The sequence below is a fragment of the Carassius carassius genome, chromosome 28 (genome assembly GCF_963082965.1).
Source record: "Carassius carassius chromosome 28, fCarCar2.1, whole genome shotgun sequence".
Taxonomy (NCBI): domain Eukaryota; kingdom Metazoa; phylum Chordata; class Actinopteri; order Cypriniformes; family Cyprinidae; genus Carassius; species Carassius carassius.
Window position 1 is genome coordinate 18269423 of NC_081782.1, and position 18413 is coordinate 18287835.

The 18413-nt window shown below is 36.8% G+C and overlaps 1 protein-coding gene across 2 annotated transcripts in view; it reads right to left on the reverse strand.

The window, feature by feature from the left end:
* Nucleotides 1-1516: 1516 nt before the first annotated feature.
* LOC132108155 (zinc finger protein neuro-d4-like) overlaps nt 1517-18413 on the reverse strand; it is a 58642-nt gene continuing 41745 nt past the window's right edge. For both annotated transcript variants that reach the window (XM_059514735.1, XM_059514736.1), the window contains exons 9-12: nt 4738-4857; nt 4540-4652; nt 4324-4405; nt 1517-3557 (exon numbers count right to left, since the gene is read on the reverse strand). In XM_059514735.1, the coding sequence (XP_059370718.1) occupies nt 3487-3557; nt 4324-4405; nt 4540-4652; nt 4738-4857 (386 nt within the window). In that variant the 3' untranslated portion in view covers nt 1517-3486. The remainder of the gene's footprint in view (nt 3558-4323; nt 4406-4539; nt 4653-4737; nt 4858-18413) is intronic.

An 18413-nucleotide genomic window follows, 5' to 3' on the forward strand; every position in this document is an offset into this window, starting at 1 on the left:
AAGTGGGGGGGGGGGGGGGGGGTTTGGCTGAACAGAGAAGTGAAATCAAGATTATTTCTACTGAAGACGAAACATTTCTACAACTCTTTTAAAAAGAATCGAAAAGATTTACATATCTGGCATCAGAGTTACCAATGGCGTAGTGCTCATTAAAACCATTAACTGGAAAATTATACAAAAATAGAAATAACCCAATAACATGGATTAATATTCCACTGACAGCGTGGAAAATGCTGTTTTCACTGTTTTGATGCATTACAGCACATGGAACATTTGACTTGTGTCTATAACATTGACTGATTCTGGAAAGACAGAGCACTCATCTATTTACAGCAAATGTCTCGCAACGTAAAGCTAAAGGACTCTGTGTTGAGAAAATGGCAGGCAGTCTTTTCAGTTAGGCCATGGATAAGAGGGGACTTTGGGTTCAAAACAGTCACCTCAGCACAATCACACACACACACACACACGTGCTGCCATCCCCGTAACACTCCTCTGGATTTCGTTTGACATTTTTTCTTCTTTTAAGCAGGCTGCAGTAGCAAGTCTCAGAACACAAAGCAGACTTACAGAAAGTAAAGAGCTCATTCTACAAAAAAGGCGCACAATTTTCTTGTCACAAAAAAGGAAAAATGGCCCTCCAAAGAGACCGGGCAAAAACAGAGTCTCCAAAGCTGGTCTTCAGTTTGTCCAGGAAATCAGAATCGGTGGCATCTGAAATCTTCAGAATGTCACAAACTCCTCCCACTTTTTCAAAACACTCCGCCCACAGTAGTCTCCGCCTACTAGCATTCTGGCATTTACAGGTTCAAAGTTCCACAAGAGTTTTAAAGCGCACATACATACAGACGCAATTTCCCCAGAGAGGGTCACAAACACAAAAACATTATTGCAGATTAAGTGTGCTTTCTTCGATTTTTTGTCCTTAAATGGTTTAAAAACGATACTATTACAACATGCCAGCAAGTCATCATAAAAAAAAAAAAACAATCGAACATTTAACGCCCTGTTTTTAAAACAAGGACAGACGTTGCCCGATAAATATACACTCTTAGAAACGCACCCTGGCTGAAAGGGAATTTTATGTTGGCTTGTTCAGTATAGGAAGAGAAGGTGGGGATCATGTTCAAAGATTTTTTAAATCTACTTTTCTTTTCTTTTTTCTCACAGAGCAAATTTAACTCTGGTTGATAGACATGCACCTCAGACCTTCCTAATAAAGGGATCTATATTTATGAAAATAGTTTGCAGCATTAAGACTTCCCTAGAAGTGACTGATATTCCAGAATTTTCCAGAATCAATACAAGTTACGTTGATTCCCAAAAAAAAAACAAAAAAAAAAAAAAACAATTTCTACTGGTCCCTGTTTTCTTTAAAAAAGTATAGAAAATGTGCAAGAATGAAGAGGCATATAATGGGGCCAATTTTTGGAGAATTTAAAAGCACAAATGTAAAATTTACAATATTTTATATATATATATATATATATATATATATATATAACATTAACTTTGCAGTTAAAATGTCTGTTAAAACTGTTGTTCTCATCTTTTTTATGTTTTTTTAGGATGATGTTGTCATGGTAACAAAGTTACAAAATTGGACATAACTCCACAGAAAAGGTCAGTAAGTGTTTTTCACACTGAAGTCATTTTAACACATACTGTTTGTGTCTTCTGGCTATACTTCATAAACTGTTTTTAGTATTTTAACACAATTTGGCCATTGTAAGTGCCTCACTATGTTTAAATGTACTCAAGTAATCCAGTTAAAAACTGACTGATGACTGATGGCTCAATCAGACTGAAAAGCCTGCATGTAAACAACTCCATCAATCCAAATGAAATTTCAATCATACTGAAATTACATAAAGCCAGTGGCTTTCTCATACGCAGCAACTTGGCCTCACACATGTGCTGATTTTTTGTATGGAATATATATAAAGCACATGTAAACAAATATGTCAACCAGATTTAAGCATTTAGGCTTCATATAAACAGATCTTCCATAATCTGAAATCAAGTGGATTCATTTTGAGTGGCGAAATTTAGTGCTTGTGAACTGTAGAGGTCTGGGTGGGATGGATTGTTCAATCCTGCTCCCACAGAAATATGTTATATTTTGCCCTGTTAACGCCTACAACTTCGCGTTTTGTCCCACTCAAGTCCGCAAAAGCCCACAGTAAGATGTCTATGCAGATTTTCTCGTTCCAGTGTCATAGCCTATTTTTTTCAATTCCCACACACACAGCGCTCTCAGATCTCAAGTGCCAGACTTGTGTGTGTTGTATGTTAACAACTTGTTGCAACTGTCGCAGCAGGCGATGGAATTGTCACATAAAAAATAAAAACACTGAGAATATCCAGACCTTCACCTGTATATAGTTTTTTTTTTTACACACATATTTATGAAAGCTTATTTCTGCCACAAAATAATAATGCAATGTTATTTAGCGTTTTGATTGCTAAGATCGAGTTTGGGCGGAACAATGTTTATAATTATGGAATCTCATTTCTACCATGGACTAAAAAGTTTTTAAAAAATCGCACAATTCAGACTTTTTTGAGTCAGAATTGTGGGACAGATATGAGTCAGAACTGTGAGATACAAACTCGAAAGTCTGAGAAAATAAAGACATAATTAAGTCATAATTATCTATATATATAAGATTGCATTGGGTCTTATAGATCCCAACCTCTAACTCACTCTAACTACGACTTTCAGATTTTGAAGTAAAATAAGGGACCAGTATTGTGGTAATCAACATTATTCCACAAAAGTAGTTGATTAACTTGTATCAAACCAGGAATATTCCTTTAAACACAAACTATGTTAATGATATACCAACTTTTTTTTTAAATGTACTGTGATGTGTTGCAAGAACCAAAAGTTGTACCTTCGAGGCATATTAATTATTGAAGTATTCATTCATCTCTACAACAGAAGTCTAATTAAAGCTAGAATAAGGCCAAATTGAATGACTAAACATGATCTCATTACGTGCTGGTGTCTGCTCCTGAAGAATATACCGCTAAGAATCAATGGCGCGCTGATTCCATCTCTCACCAGAGCTAAACCAACCGAAAGTTGCGGTCAGATCATGTGGCACTCGTCTCTTTTGCAGTAGATGCGTCGTGTAATGATGTCACAGAGACTCCTCCCACTGACACGCCCCCCTCAGACTCGTGCAAAATGTCTTCTGAGCGACAAACCGTTTGGCACTACTTTTTTAACCACCATAAGATGGAGTAAGACAAGAAGAAGAACACTGATCCACGAAGGAAAGAACTCTTTGGAGGGACTGTTGAGAAAAAGGTCTGCTTGCAAAAATGTTAATCGCACCCTGCGTTTTCCTTGCAGTCATCATTCAGGCAATGGGCATATGAAACATGTTCTCTTCTGGTGGATGCTGGGGGAGTCTCTTTGGATCTGTGATGATGGGATAGAGTAGGATGAGACTGCTAGGGTGAAGTAGGACACGGAGATTAGGTTAGAGTGATGTAGGCGGACGCTTTTTCCTTTAGCTGGCGCAGACACAGATGGCAACTCCAGCTCCCTGCAAAGAAAGAGCCACAAATGTTGTATAATACTGAGGCGTGTAATATTTGGCCAAAGTCAGAAATAGCAGCTCTTGTACACTGCAAGATGTATTGTTTATCAGTATTTTTTTCTATTTTCTTCTTGTTTTGAGAGAATATATCTTGAATTTAGATATATTGTTTTTTATTGTTTTTATATTGTTTTATATAATGTTTTTCTTATCACATTACACTGTTTTGTTGTTGTATGGACAAACCTCTATAAAATGGGCTAGATTTATGCAACACACACACACAAATGTTATTATATTATATTATATTATATTATATTATATTATATTATATTATATTATATTATATTATATTATATTATATTATATTATATTATATTATATTATATTATATTATATTATATTATATTATATTATATTATATTATTTAAACAAATATTTTATTAACTGATGCTAATTAATAATAAAAAAAACACTAGATTAGCAAGATATATGCTTAAAAAAACTAAATATTGTACAAATTTAATTTGTTAATTAAGTATTTATTAATTGATGTTAATTTATATGATACAAATATTGCATAAAAATTATATATTCAGCTCCAAGAATAATTTATTGGTTAATGTTGAAATTATCTTATTGCTTAATATTATATATGTATATGTATGTGTGTGTGTATATATATATATATATATATATATATATATATATATATATATATATATATATATATATATATATATCATATCAATTTTAAACAGATAGGACATACCCTCCGGAGGCTCCGACATAGGGGGGCTTAGACAATACATGTGATACCCTCTGTCACAATCATCACAGAATAAAAGCTGATCCTGTAAAAATAATGCAAGTTGATCCTTGTATGCACATGTCCCCAAACACCAGCGCTGGGGCCCTGTATTAAAGAGTTCAGAAACACAACAAAGAGTCCACTGGAAAAGTAAGTTACTTTGTTCAGTTGACTTACATCGTTCTCTGATGTCCCGCACAGGCTGCAGGATTTGCACTCGATGCACTGCCAGCGGTAGGTCCTCACCGACGCCGTCATGTTGACCGTGAACTGCAGGCACGACGGATGACCTGCAAGAGCCCGAGAAGAAGGTAATATTTTGAGCAAATTAATAAAACCCATTTCCGAGCAGAGCTTCCATGGGTTTGGACGCACCTGATCGGCCACAGTCCGCACAGGAAATTAGATCTTCAGGACAGCCTGTTTTCTTAGAGCCTCCTAGACAGAAGTCACAGTAGCCGTTCGGGATGACAGAACCATCAGCTGCTTTTTTGGCTGCAAAGAGAAGAGAAACGAGCACAAATTTAAATAAAAAGATAGTTTAAAAATATGTTATTATTAAATGATATTAGTTATCAATGAATATCAATCAACATGTTTTATATGGTTTCCACAAATATTAAGCAGCATTTTTTTCACAGTCTTCAACACTGACAATCAATCAATCAATCAATCAATCAACAAATAAATAAAATAAAAGCAGCAAATCAGCATTTTAGAATTATTTCTGCTGCTGAAAATGCAGCGTTGACATTACAGAATTTAAAAAAAATAAATATATTTAAAAATTGAATGTAATTAATTTAAATAATATTTACTCTATATATAATAATATTTCACAATATTACAGTTTTATTGTAGTTTTGATCAATAAATGCAACCTTAGTATGCATAAGGGTGTTTTTTGTTTTTTACACTGACTTCAAACTTTTCAAACTTTTTATATATACGTATATATTGACCATTTTATTTTTCACCAGAAGCAAATCACATGTCTGATAACTCAAAAAATAAATATCATTCATGTAGCACAAACACATTTTAATAATGAGAGATTTCTTCAAATCCCACCCCTAAATATGAGCAATAGTGCGAGGAGCACTAACTAGAGCTGCTCATATGAAGCCCGCCAAATTGTGTAGTGTGTTTCTGTCCATATGTTTCCTATCACAGTGGTATATGGTTCTGCTGAAGCCTAGGGACAGGCTCTCCACTGGGAGAACTGGAGGTCTGTTAAATATTGTCACAGGAAGAGAGGAAACTGCTGTGGATACAAACAAATACACAGCAGGAGACTGGTGTATATAATTAACAAGGAACACAAGGACAGCTCTGTGCAGTGCTCAGATCGCCTTGAATTCATGGCTGAACGGGTCTGGCTTTCAGCCGGTTGAATTTAATCCAGCAGTGCGTCTGGTTTTGCTTGCATATATATATAGTAGAAATAAGCGTATGTGGCTGTGTAAAACACAACACACACACACACACACAGTGATCATGAGCGGGTGATTTGGAGAGCTCTGGCCCTCTCCAGCGAGGTCATTAATCCACTCCATCCTCTAGAGATCCAATCAGTGGGGGAGGGAGCATGTGTGTGTGTGTGTGTTACACAGAGAGAGAGAGAGAGAGAGTGGGGGAATCTGGGCTGTTTTCTTCCCTAATCTCTAGAGAGAAGAGAGAGAAAGGACCAGGATAAGATAAGAGACAGAGGAAGTATTAAACCCAGTGCAGATGAAAAAGTGTTTGCCGTCCAAACCTCTGTGTGCAAACATACGCAAACAGTCACTCCACAAATTACGCATGCAAAGTTGAGCGGGGACAAGAACTGGACTGAATCAGTTTCTAAATCAACATGGCATTAGGACGTACAGTAGCGCTTGTGGTGTGTGCGGTTGTATTGTGTTAGCATTAGAGCATTAGAGATGAGCACACGTTGTGCCCGGGAGCTGTCCAGGGTGCTTAAAGCCAAACGCTAAACTTTTCATCACAGGTCAGGTCTCTGCAGTTTGAATAGTAGGGAAATGAAAGCTCTGACTGTCTGCAGTCCACTGTTTCCCTGTTATGTGCTTAAAAACCGAATGAGAAATTCTCACTATTGCATGGGACAATTGCACAAAAAAAAAAATATACAATCAAAAAACACATTAATTTTATCTTGTTGTTTCTTATTTTACAAATAAATCTTTGTATTTGCACTTAGCTAAGCAAAATATGTTAATGCATTTGTGGGGGGAATCAAATAAAAACCTACAAAACTGGCAAAATTTTGTTTCAGTATTTTTTTTGGAAGTGCTTCCCTTTTATAAAACTTAATTCATTTGTCAAACTATTGTTATTATACAATTATTGTCAGTCTGTCTGCATCTTAGGAACACATTAAAATCCCTTGGACTTTTGGATCAAGAATAAACTTGAGAGGTGCTGCTAATATGCCTGTGTTCATATTTACTGTAAATCGAACACATCTACGACACATGAGCACAGTGCTTCAAGATCCTTTAAAGAAAATCTCTTTCTACAGTAGCTATTTCCCTGTGAGCTGATTTGAAATTAAGACGGCCAATCAGACTGGAGCTTGCCGTTTCTGTGTGTAACCAGATGGTCAGTCGATGGTTCATTGGCCTGAAGCTGAGACTAGCGTACAGCAAGCAACCAGTTCACATTTGCCATGCCACTCACTCTAATAATTAGTGTGTAAAAATAGTAAAAACTAGTTTAAATCGAGAACAAGAGGTTGGAATCCAAATTATAAGGATAATTACTGAAAGCTGGGCAGTTCACCGAAAATAAGGAACCAAAAACTCAAAGGTTAGCTTCACATTCACACTGCATAATTAGAGCTAAAAACTGAAGAAGTGAAGAAGTGGACTGCACTCCAGAAAGCAGCGCTACAGTCTGTTCTACTCAAATATTGGCTGCAGAACTTGAGGGTGGATAAATAATGACAGAATTTTCATTTTTAGGTAAACTGTTCCTTTAAAGAATACTGAATACTGAAGTTAATTTTATAGAAGATTAAAAAAAGGTATTTGACACCAGAATTTAGTAAGATATTATTATAGTTTTTCCTAATATTTTGAATTACTTTTTATTTTTATATTTTCATTTTAATTGTAGTTAAACTTTTAGTAATTTTGTTAATATAATATAATATAATATAATATAATATAATATAATATAATATAATATAATATAATATAATATAATATAATATAATATAATATAATTTAACAAATAAAAAAATTAAACTATAAATTTTTACATTTAAATGATGTTGTGATGTCTACAATAAAAATATTTGGATATATATTATTTCAAACATCATGTAGAGACAACTTATTAAAATTTAAAATTAATTACTAATTAAAATTAGTAAACTATTATAAATAAATACTGCTTGACAGTACTGTGGCAAAGATTGTACACTGCAAAGTTAAGAAAAACATGCAAGTATTGACAAATATATACTGTAAAATGTAGTAACCTGCGAATATTACCTTTAAAACTATTTCTAACGGATTTAACCCATTAAAGTAGTTTTCAGTTCGGTTTTAGTTAGTTGAGTGATGTTAAATAATATTTGTTATTTTAGACATTACAATTTTTTAAGTGCATTTTGATTTCTTAAGAAGATTTCTTACAGAATTAAAAAGTTGTAAGAAGAAATCTGTTCTTTTGTCCCTCTGTCTCAAAGGCGGCTGTGCTCACACGTCCCTGAGGAGCGCATGCATACACAAACACACATCTCCATCTGAACACACTCTCCTGTTGTCTCATGTACTAAGCACAAACAACATATTTGTTTAAAATATAGGCTGGAATAAAAGATCTGAAAGACCAGAGTGCATCAGCAGTTTCTGGCATGAGCACAGGGCTGCCCCATAGCCTGCCTGACTCCAGCAAAAGCCTATCAATGATTAAAAGCCTGAAGTCGTGTTTAAGGTGTAGTGTTCGGATGTCAGCCACAGGCAATCAATCCTGCTTTCTCAAACATACACATACACACACACACACACAAACACACACATTCACACAAAAAAGAAAGATGGTAGGAGAGGAAGAAGCAGACAGATGCTCTACTCCAAAATCTAGTGAGCTGCCTCCATAGGCAGCATGTTAAGGCATCATAAGGCATGATCCCCACGCAAAACCTGTTCAAAAAGGTAGGAAGTGGAATTATGATGTGCTCTAAGATATATGTTTCCTTTGTGGAAAAGGAAATCCCAGAATGAGAGTTCACTTCACTTTAGAATGCCCAAATAACTTTGTGTAATTAAATCATTATGTAAAATAAAAATATATGATTCTATAAATGTATATTGATTAAATATATCAATATACAATGAACTATGTTTAATCTAAATAATTTACCATATGTACCACTTTAATGCTGTATATCAGAGCGCTGCCTCCATCCTAAAATCAATTTTGACTGAATTGATTTAATGATTTTTATGATGGCTGTCTTTGTTTATTAAATATTATTTTTCAATAAATAATAGTATAGCAGTAGTACCACTAAAGTTACTGATGTCTGTTGTGATATCTACTATAGAAAACTTTTTTTATATAAAATATTTAATTCAATAATAATAATTTATTTTGTATTTAAATATACTTAGAATTATCATTGTTGTTGTTGATTTTAATATAATAATTATACATATATATATTATTATATATATATATATATACATACAACAATTTAAATTTGTTCAATATGAAAGTTATATTTCGACAACACCTTATTATTACTTATTCTTTATAATATGCTTTATAATAATAATAATAATAATAATAATGCAATACTGTATGTGTTATATATTGTTTATATGATATTATGTGAATTCATATCATATTAATTAACATTGAATTTATATGTGTTTATTTAGTTAGTTAATTATTCATTCATTCGTTCATTCATTCATTTAGGTGTTGGCATTTAAGATTGTTATTATTGTTATTATTATTATATAGTTAATATAATATCATATCATATCATATCATATGTATATAATATAATATAATATAATATAATATAATGTAATATAATATAATATAATATAATATAATATAATATAATATAATATAATATAATATAATATAATATAATATAATATAATAATTAGTGCTGTCAAACGATTAATCATAATTAATCACATCCAAAATAAAAGTTTATGTTTACATAATATATGTATGTGTCAGGATTATGAACTGTCTGCGTGTATTTCTTCCTCTTGTTGATTGTTATTTGAATAAATATACATAGAACACACACATATATTATGCAAACAAAACTTTTATTTTGGATGTGATTAATTGTTTGACAGCACTAATAATTATACACTAATACACAGGAATTTAAATTTCTTTCTATATAAAAGTTATGTTTCATTCAAAAACCATAGAACCTTATTATTTACATATACTTTAAAATATGCTTTATAATAATAATAATAACTGAAATAATATTTGTTTATTCAATAGCTTGCTTTATTAAGGCATTATAAGATGCCTATATATAAAGTCTCATGCTAACGCCAAACTCTACTGAAGTTGAGTCGAGTCTCCCATGCAGAGTTGCTGCCTATGAAGAGTTTTCCAAATCAGTCACTTTTGAGTTTCCATGACAGTTAGGAGGCTGCTTTTCTAGAAGACATCTGTCTATGCAGGCAGCAGACAGTGAGGCAGGAAACTAGGGATTGGAACAAAGCCCTATATTAACACAAAAAAGAAGATGTGAAGAACAGAGAGATGAGTCAAGCCAAAAAAATAAAAACATTGATAGATAGTTTTAAAGACAGACGCATGAGTTTCTTTTCCATGCCTTCCTACCTCCCTAAATCTTCCCCATTGCAGCATTTGGCCAATTATGAGGAGAATGCAGGGCAGAACAGCAAACTTCACAGCTTTCAAGTGTGTCTGCAGCCCCATGGGAATCCAAAGACAGAGATGGGAAGAGGAATCCTCAAATACCTCCCTCCCTTATCTTTTCTCACTCTCTCCACACCCCTCACTTCTCCAAACGATCCTATAGTGACACCATTCTATTTTAGCAAGATCACACATCTCTAATTAGGACAATTGGCTGGGAGAAAAAGCAGCTCAAAGTATCACCGCCACAGGAAGTTCTCGTAAGCACCTGTTGGCACAAACTGTTCTATAGTCTATGATCCCAAAAAAAACTTGAGACAATCAAACTAGAGTGCATTTTAGCAACATCTCTCACATTAATAAAGATGATTCCACATGCCGGATCTGACATGTGAAATAAGGGTTAGATTAAAGATTGAGAAAGACAGCTGCACTTTTAGGAAGTCAAGCAGTGCTGATGGAGTGCAATAACATTCTGCACCATTTTTTTTTCCTTCAGTTTCTATCAAAATGCATGTACATAAATACTTAAACGTGTCAAAAGAACAGCATTTATTTTGAATTTCACATCTTTTGCCACATTATAAATGTGTTTTGATCAGCTGGATGAGTCTTTGCAACTTTTGAATGGTAGTGTTCACAGTTTCCATAAAAATATTAAGCAGTATACTGTTTTTAACATTGACAATTATATTAATGATTCTTGAGAAAAGCATCAGTGATTTCTGAAGGATTCAGCTTGCACAGGAAAAAAATGACATTCTAAAATGTCTTTGAATAGAAAACAGTTGCAATATTTTACAACCCGAATTCCGGAAAAGTTGGGAAGTTTTTTAAATTTTAATAAAATGAAAACTAAAGGAATTTCAAATCACATGAGCCAATATTTTATTCACAATAGAACATAGATAACATAGCAAATGTTTAAACTGAGAAATTTTACACTTTTATCCACTTAATTAGCTCATTTAAAATTTAATGCCTGCTACAGGTCTCAAAAAAGTTGGCACGGGGGCAACAAATTGCTAAAAAAGCAAGCAGTTTTGAAAAGATTCAGCTGGGAGAACATCTAATGATTAATTAAGTTAATTGATATCAGGTCTGTAACATGATTAGCTATAAAAGCTTTGTCTTAGAGAAGCAGAGTCTCTCAGAAGTAAAGATGGGCAGAGGCTCTCCAATCTGTGAAAGACTGCGTAAAAAAATTGTGGAAAACTTTAAAAACAATGTTCCTCAACGTCAAATTACAAAGGCTTTGCAAATATCATCATCTACAGTGCATAACATCATCAAAAGATTCAGAGAAACTGGAGAAATCTCTGTGCGTAAGGGACAAGGCCGGAGACCTTTATTAGATGCCCGTGGTCTTCGGGCTCTCAGACGACACTGCATCACTCATCGGCATGATTGTGTCAATGACATTACTAAATGGGCCCAGGAATAATTTCAGAAACCACTGTCGGTAAACACAATCCGCCGTGCCATCAGCAGATGCCAACTAAAGCTCTATCATGCAAAAAGGAAGCCATATGTGAACATGGTCCAGAAGCGCCGTCGTGTCCTGTGGGCCAAGGCTCATTTAAAATGGACTATTTCAAAGTGGAATAGTGTTTTATGGTCAGACGAGTTCAAATTTGACATTCTTGTTGGAAATCACGGACGCCGTGTCCTCCGGGCTAAAGAGGAGGGAGACCTTCCAGCATGTTATCAGCGTTCAGTTCAAAAGCCAGCATCTCTGATTGTATGGGGGTGCATAAGTGCATACGGTATGGGCAGCTTGCATGTTTTGGAAGGCTCTGTGAATGCTGAAAGGTATATAAAGGTTTTAGAGCAACATATGCTTCCCTCCAAACAACGTCTATTTCAGGGAAGGCCTTGTTTATTTCAGCAGGACAATGCAAAACCACATACTGCAGCTATAACAACAGCATGGCTTCGTCGTAGAAGAGTCCGGGTGCTAACCTGGCCTGCCTGCAGTCCAGATCTTTCACCTATAGAGAACATTTGGCGCATCATTAAACGAAAAATACGTCAAAGACGACCACGAACTCTTCAGCAGCTGGAAATCTATATAAGGCAAGAATGGGACCAAATTCCAACAGCAAAACTCCAGCAACTCATAGCCTCAATGCCCAGACATCTTCAAACTGTTTTGAAAAGAAAAGGAGAGGGTACACCATGGTAAACATGCCCCGTCCCAACTATTTTGAGACCTGTAGCAGAAATCAAAATAGAAATGAGCTCATTTTGTGCATAAAATTGTAAACTTTCTCAGTTTAAACATTTGCTATGTTATCTATGTTCTATTGTGAATAAAATTCACAAAATTCACTATTCTAGTGAAAACAGAACTCCAACGGTTTCAACGTTTGTATCACTCCACTTGCAGTATTTCTCACAGAGTGTCATGGCGGTTGCCCAAATCTACTATAATTTTATAAATAATACTGTTGTTTTGTGTGAGTGTGTGTGTCATGGAATGTATTTGAAAAATCTATTTGAAAATTTATTTTAATGTTTTTGGAGATGTGAGCTCCAGAGCATCAGCGTACGTTCAGAGCTCATAAAGATCTTCTGGAATTTTCTGCTGGCTCTGATTTCTCTATAGTGCTTAAACGTGAGATGTAGTTCATTTTGGGTCAATCTAATGGGTAGTCTTTGGCCTGATTAATCTATAATTTGTTCCAGAGCAAATAGTTTTGGCTGAGGGCAAAATCACTTCACATTATATTTAACATCACTTTAATGCTGTATATCAGAGCGCTGCCTCCATCCTCAAATCAATTTTGACTGAATTGATTTAATAATTTTTATGATGGCTGTATTATTCAATAAATAATAGAATAGTAGTAGTATAGAAGTTATTTTTACTAATCAGCAGCTTGTAAGATGCAGCCAACAAATGCACTGTAGTACTGCCATCTGAAATCACCCTTGAAAGATAGTACGACAAAGATATTGCTGTCCTCGGCGGAAACTAATGTTATTTTGTAAATATGAGATTGATCTGAAGAATGAATGCTGTATCACACTGCTACTCATGTGATCCTGTTCATATATCATATGGTAATTTTTTTTCTGTTGTCATATTTACCCAAAATACTCCTTTATTGTGTGCCTTATACTGCAGAAAACCTCACACTAGCGCCTCTTGAACCAAACTAGCTTTAAAATAGGACATAAGAGGCGCCTCTTTAAGATTTGCTGCAGTGTGGATGGATTTTACACAAACAAATGACACATTACACATACAAACCTTTTCCTGAGCTCGGCTTTATCTCGGCTTTATTACTGCTACATCTTTGCCTCAGTTTTTGAGGTTGCCCACATGCTGCACCCCACTTCTGGACCATGACAAATGGGGTGGACTTCTGCTTTTAATAACCCCCTTCATCATACTACCATAAGTCCATGTATGCTTACACATAAACAAACAGCATTTGTATTATTGGGTTAGGAATACAACTAGACAAGTACCAATCATGAAAATAATACAGTATATTGGTCAAGACAGTTATTTGTTGATATTTGACCATTTTGAGATTATTACCATCGAATGAATTTAATATTTTTTGTTGTTGATGTTAGTTTTGCTGATCAATGTATTCAGCTGATGTTAAATGATATTTTTGACTTTAATAAAACCAGTTAATTTAGATGTTACCAATATTTAGTTTGCCATGTTTTTCTGTAAACAATGTGTAGGGACTAATATAATATAATATAATATAGTAAAACAAATATAGTAAATATAAAGGTAAAATAATAAAATAATCAAAATGTATATATAAAAGGCATTTTTAGTGTTGTATAGGCCTAAATTGTTTGTCCAGTCAGTGGCTGAGATGCATACCAGATCTTAAACAGAATGACATTGTGAAAGGAGAGCAGGATCAGCTTTTGGTGCATAATAAAACCTGATCTATGGTTGCGGTGCAGTCAGTCTGACGCACACACACACACACACACACACAAACCAATGCTGTGAGATACATGGTGGCACAGAGCTCTAGTATGGAATATGGAACAGCAGATACACACATTGTATCTTGCAGCCTAAAACACTGAATTAATGCCACGATCACAACATTCTTTGAATGTGTTCACAAAAGCAAAACCACTCTTCAGCACAAAAAGGAATAAAATAACATGAACACACACAAGCACCAGCATAAAGAACCTTTGCAACTAAATCCTTCATACAAGACAAAATTCACAGAAATTTACTGTATATGCAAGTGGGAAAAACACACTTTAGTGAGACTTTTCCACCCTCCAACTTTCATAGAACAGAGGGAAACTATAAACATTTGAAAATCAATATTTCCACTGCACAACCCTGGGATTGTGAATCCAGAACAACCTCATGCAATATATATTGTGCTTATGATACTCCATGATACCTCTAACAATGAATGATTTTTGTACTCTGTCCTTATTATACATATCCTTAGATATATGTATGTTTATAAATAATGTGAATGAGAGGTCAGGGGTGCAATAAGCTCTTTTTAGGGATCATATGCAGAATCTGACTCTGTGCCTCCCATCTGGTTAAACTGAGGATATTGCAATGCCATAATAACAAATGCTATGTATGTGCGCATGTCATTTGCAAGGTTAGCTCAGTTACTAGAAGTAAAAGCTAAATAAAATAAATAATAAATAATAAATAAAATATTTCCCAGTGCACAATACAAAATATCATGTTTTTTTTATTATATTATATTATATTTCTTTATGAATATTAAAACAATTATAAAATGTAATAAAATCAAAATGATCAAAATGCATGTGGTAATAATATTGTTATAATAATATGAATAAAAAAATCAATTTATTAATTATATATATATATATATATATATATATATATATATATATATATATCTTTAAAATTCATTAAAACTAAAGCGATGACCTCAACAGAACATAAGAAGTCTTTTTTTTCTGGTATTAAACTTTTTATATGAGCATGTGAGAAAGAAAGTGAAGAAAAGAAAGAGAAAAGAAAATGAGAGAAAGGATAGCATGGTGAGAGTCTAAATTATCCTAAGGAGGCAGTCTAGCCAAACAGCCCTCGGCCCTCTTCTTAATACAGAATAGCAAATGAGGCAGAACGCAGTATAACTCAACACTACTGTCTGCCCTCATATATATGCCAAATCATAAAGAGAATTCAGCAAGTCTCTCTCTCTCTCTCTCTCTCTCTCTCTCTCTCTCCCACACTCTCTGATTTAATGAACTTCCCTCCCCTCCATCCTCAAACCTAGAGAAACTCCAAACTCCACTGCCTCTCTCTCTCCCTCTCTGCTCTCGATGTACATATAACAACCTATTCTTTATAGCGGGAGTCTGGCTAGTCTCCATGGCAACACCATCGCTAGGCAACGGCCACTTCTCTTCCTGCTTTGTTGCGAAGCAGACAGGAGTGCAGCTGTGGCAGGTACGGCCGAGGCCTAGCGGAGCATGGAGTGCAGACAGGTAAACTCACGCAGATAAGTATACTTTTGATTCTAGTGTATAATTAGACTTTTCTTGAGTCCTTTTTATGTAATGCATTATCGAAGTATTTATAATGTATAATACACATAATAAAGCATTTCAGGTTTTAATACATTATAAGAGTTACCTGTTCATATTTAAGATTATAATGCAAAAAAAAAGAAAGAAAACAAATTATATTTTTAATTCATTATGCACTTCAATGCACAAAATTGGCATTTTTTTTAATGCATGATCTTTGTTCCTTTTCAATACTTCACTCGTACTGCGTCGAAGGCGCTTATGGGAAAAACTCATTTTTTTCTCCTGAACTGAAGCCTTATTTAATCACGCAGTGAAACTGCACGGCCATTGGTTCATGCAGTGTTATTAAAACAAACCAATGGCTTGGCAGCGGTGCTGCATGAACCTATGGCAGCGAAGCCCGCCAAAGGCCGCCAAAATGGGTGGGGAATCTGGCTATATATTGGCTGCTTCGCCACAGGAATTCAGATTTCTTCTCCTTCAGCGACGACGTCACATCGCTTCGCTGATCTCCACTGAACTGCTCGCTATTGACAAGCCTCGCACTGGAACGCGACTGCCAGTCCCAGCTGCAGATACTTTGCTTCCCTGCGGGCATCCGGCGAGAGAGATTGAAAGAGCAAATTTCTCTAAAAGAGCCTTTTCTACGGCGTTGTTTCAAATGCCGTCTCGTCATTGCAGCTCTGCACGCTGATGACGGGCACAGCGAGTGTGTCGCGTGCTTGGGGAAACCCCACGCTGACGCAGCACTCGCAGGGAAATCCTGTTCTCATTGCAAAAACATGAATATCGCCTCTCGGGCTCGCTAAACGCTTTCTTTTCAGAGAGCGATCTCGCTCCTCGCGCCCTCCCGTTTTCTTCCTCCCGCGAGCCGGCAAGGAAGAAAAGGTGGGGCAGAGGATTAAAGCAACAGGAAGAAAGCGAGCTCACGCCGGCTCAGCCCCCACGTGCCTCGTTTTCTCCGCCCAGAGGGGATTCCCCAGTCCTCTTTATTCAGCCAGACCAATGTCCCTCTGCTGCCGTAAGTGATCTGGTCTTGTTTGGAGGGACTGAGGAAGAACTGCTAGAAGACAGCATGTCTCTAGCTGCTTCAGATGCTGAGGAGCTGTCGATGTTATCTGAGCCTAGCCGCACGAAACTCGGGATGGACGCCGAACTTATCCGCATTCTCTCCAGGGCAGTGGACGAGCAGGGTCTGGAATGGTCTCCTCCAGAGGAACCATCCTGTAGCCGTCTGGATGAATGGTTTCTGCCGGGGCGCCAGCAAGCCCCTCGTTAGTGAACGGCCCCGTTCTTCCCGGAAGTCCACGATGAGCTTACAAAATCGTGGCGCGCCCCCTACTCGGGGTGCTTGCGTACTTCATCTTCATCTGCCCTCACCTTGATTGACGGCACTGAAGAGAGAGGATACGAGCGATTGCCACCGCTGGGTGAGTCTGTGGCCGCGCATCTCTGCCCGCCCACGGCTATTGGATGGAAAACCAAGGCCAACCATCCGTCCAAACCCTGCCGTACAACGTCGTCAGAATGATCACGTTGAAACAAATTCTCTCACAAATATGCTCAGGGGATTGGTTCTTTTCGCTGGATCTGAAAGACACTTACTTTCACATCCAGATAGCCCCCTGTCACAGGCCGTTCTTGAGATTTGCCTTCGACGGTGTGGCTTACCAATACAAGATCCTCCCGTTTGGGCTGTCTCTGGCGCCTTGCACGTTTACAAAGTGCATGGATGCGGCTCTATCCCCTCTCAGGCAGAAGGAAATCCACATTCTCAATTACCTTGACGACTGGCTAATTCTAGCTCAGTCAGAGGGGGAGGCATTGGGTTACAGAACTTTGCCCCTCAGCCTCAGCCTCAGTGCATTTTGGCCCTGACCCCTTGGAGGAACATGCAATGGATGGAACGGGGTGCCCCGCTTGGTATGGTTTGCAGAAGGAAAGTGTTTTCCACAGACGCGTCCAACAAAGGTTGGGGCACGCTGTGCAAAGGGAAACCCGATTTTCGGCCGATGGTCGAAAGAGGAGAGCAGGCTTCACTTCAACTGCCTCGAGATGATTGCAGGTCAACGAGCCTGCCAGAGCTTCCTGTCCTAAAGACCTAAAGAGCCACCACGTGCTGGTCAGATCACTGATTCCCCAAGTAATCAGGCTGGTCAGGGACCAGAGTTGCAGGGTTCTTCTTGTAGCCCCACTCTGGGAAAATCAGCACTGGATAGCCGACCTGTCACAAATGCTGACAGCGGCCCCATGGCCTGTTCCTCTGAGATGGGACCTCCTTTCTCAGGCGGACAGAACGATTTGGCATCCTCACCCAGAGATGTGGTCTCTGCACCTTTGGTCACTCGACGGGAACCCACAGGACTCCCTGAGCGTGTGCTAAACACAATTTCACAGGCTAGAGCTCCGTCTACATGACGCCTCTATGCCTCCAAATGGTCTGTATTCTCCACATGGTGCTCAGACCATGGTGAAAACCCGACCTCCTGTGACGTATCAGTGATACTGTCCTTTTTACAAGAGCTCTTGGAGAAGGGACGATCCCTTCCACGCTCAAGGTCTACGTAGCAACTATAGCGGCGTCACACGCCCTTATAGCAGGCCAGTCAGTGGGCAGAAACGACTTAGTCGTCTGATTTATGAGAGGT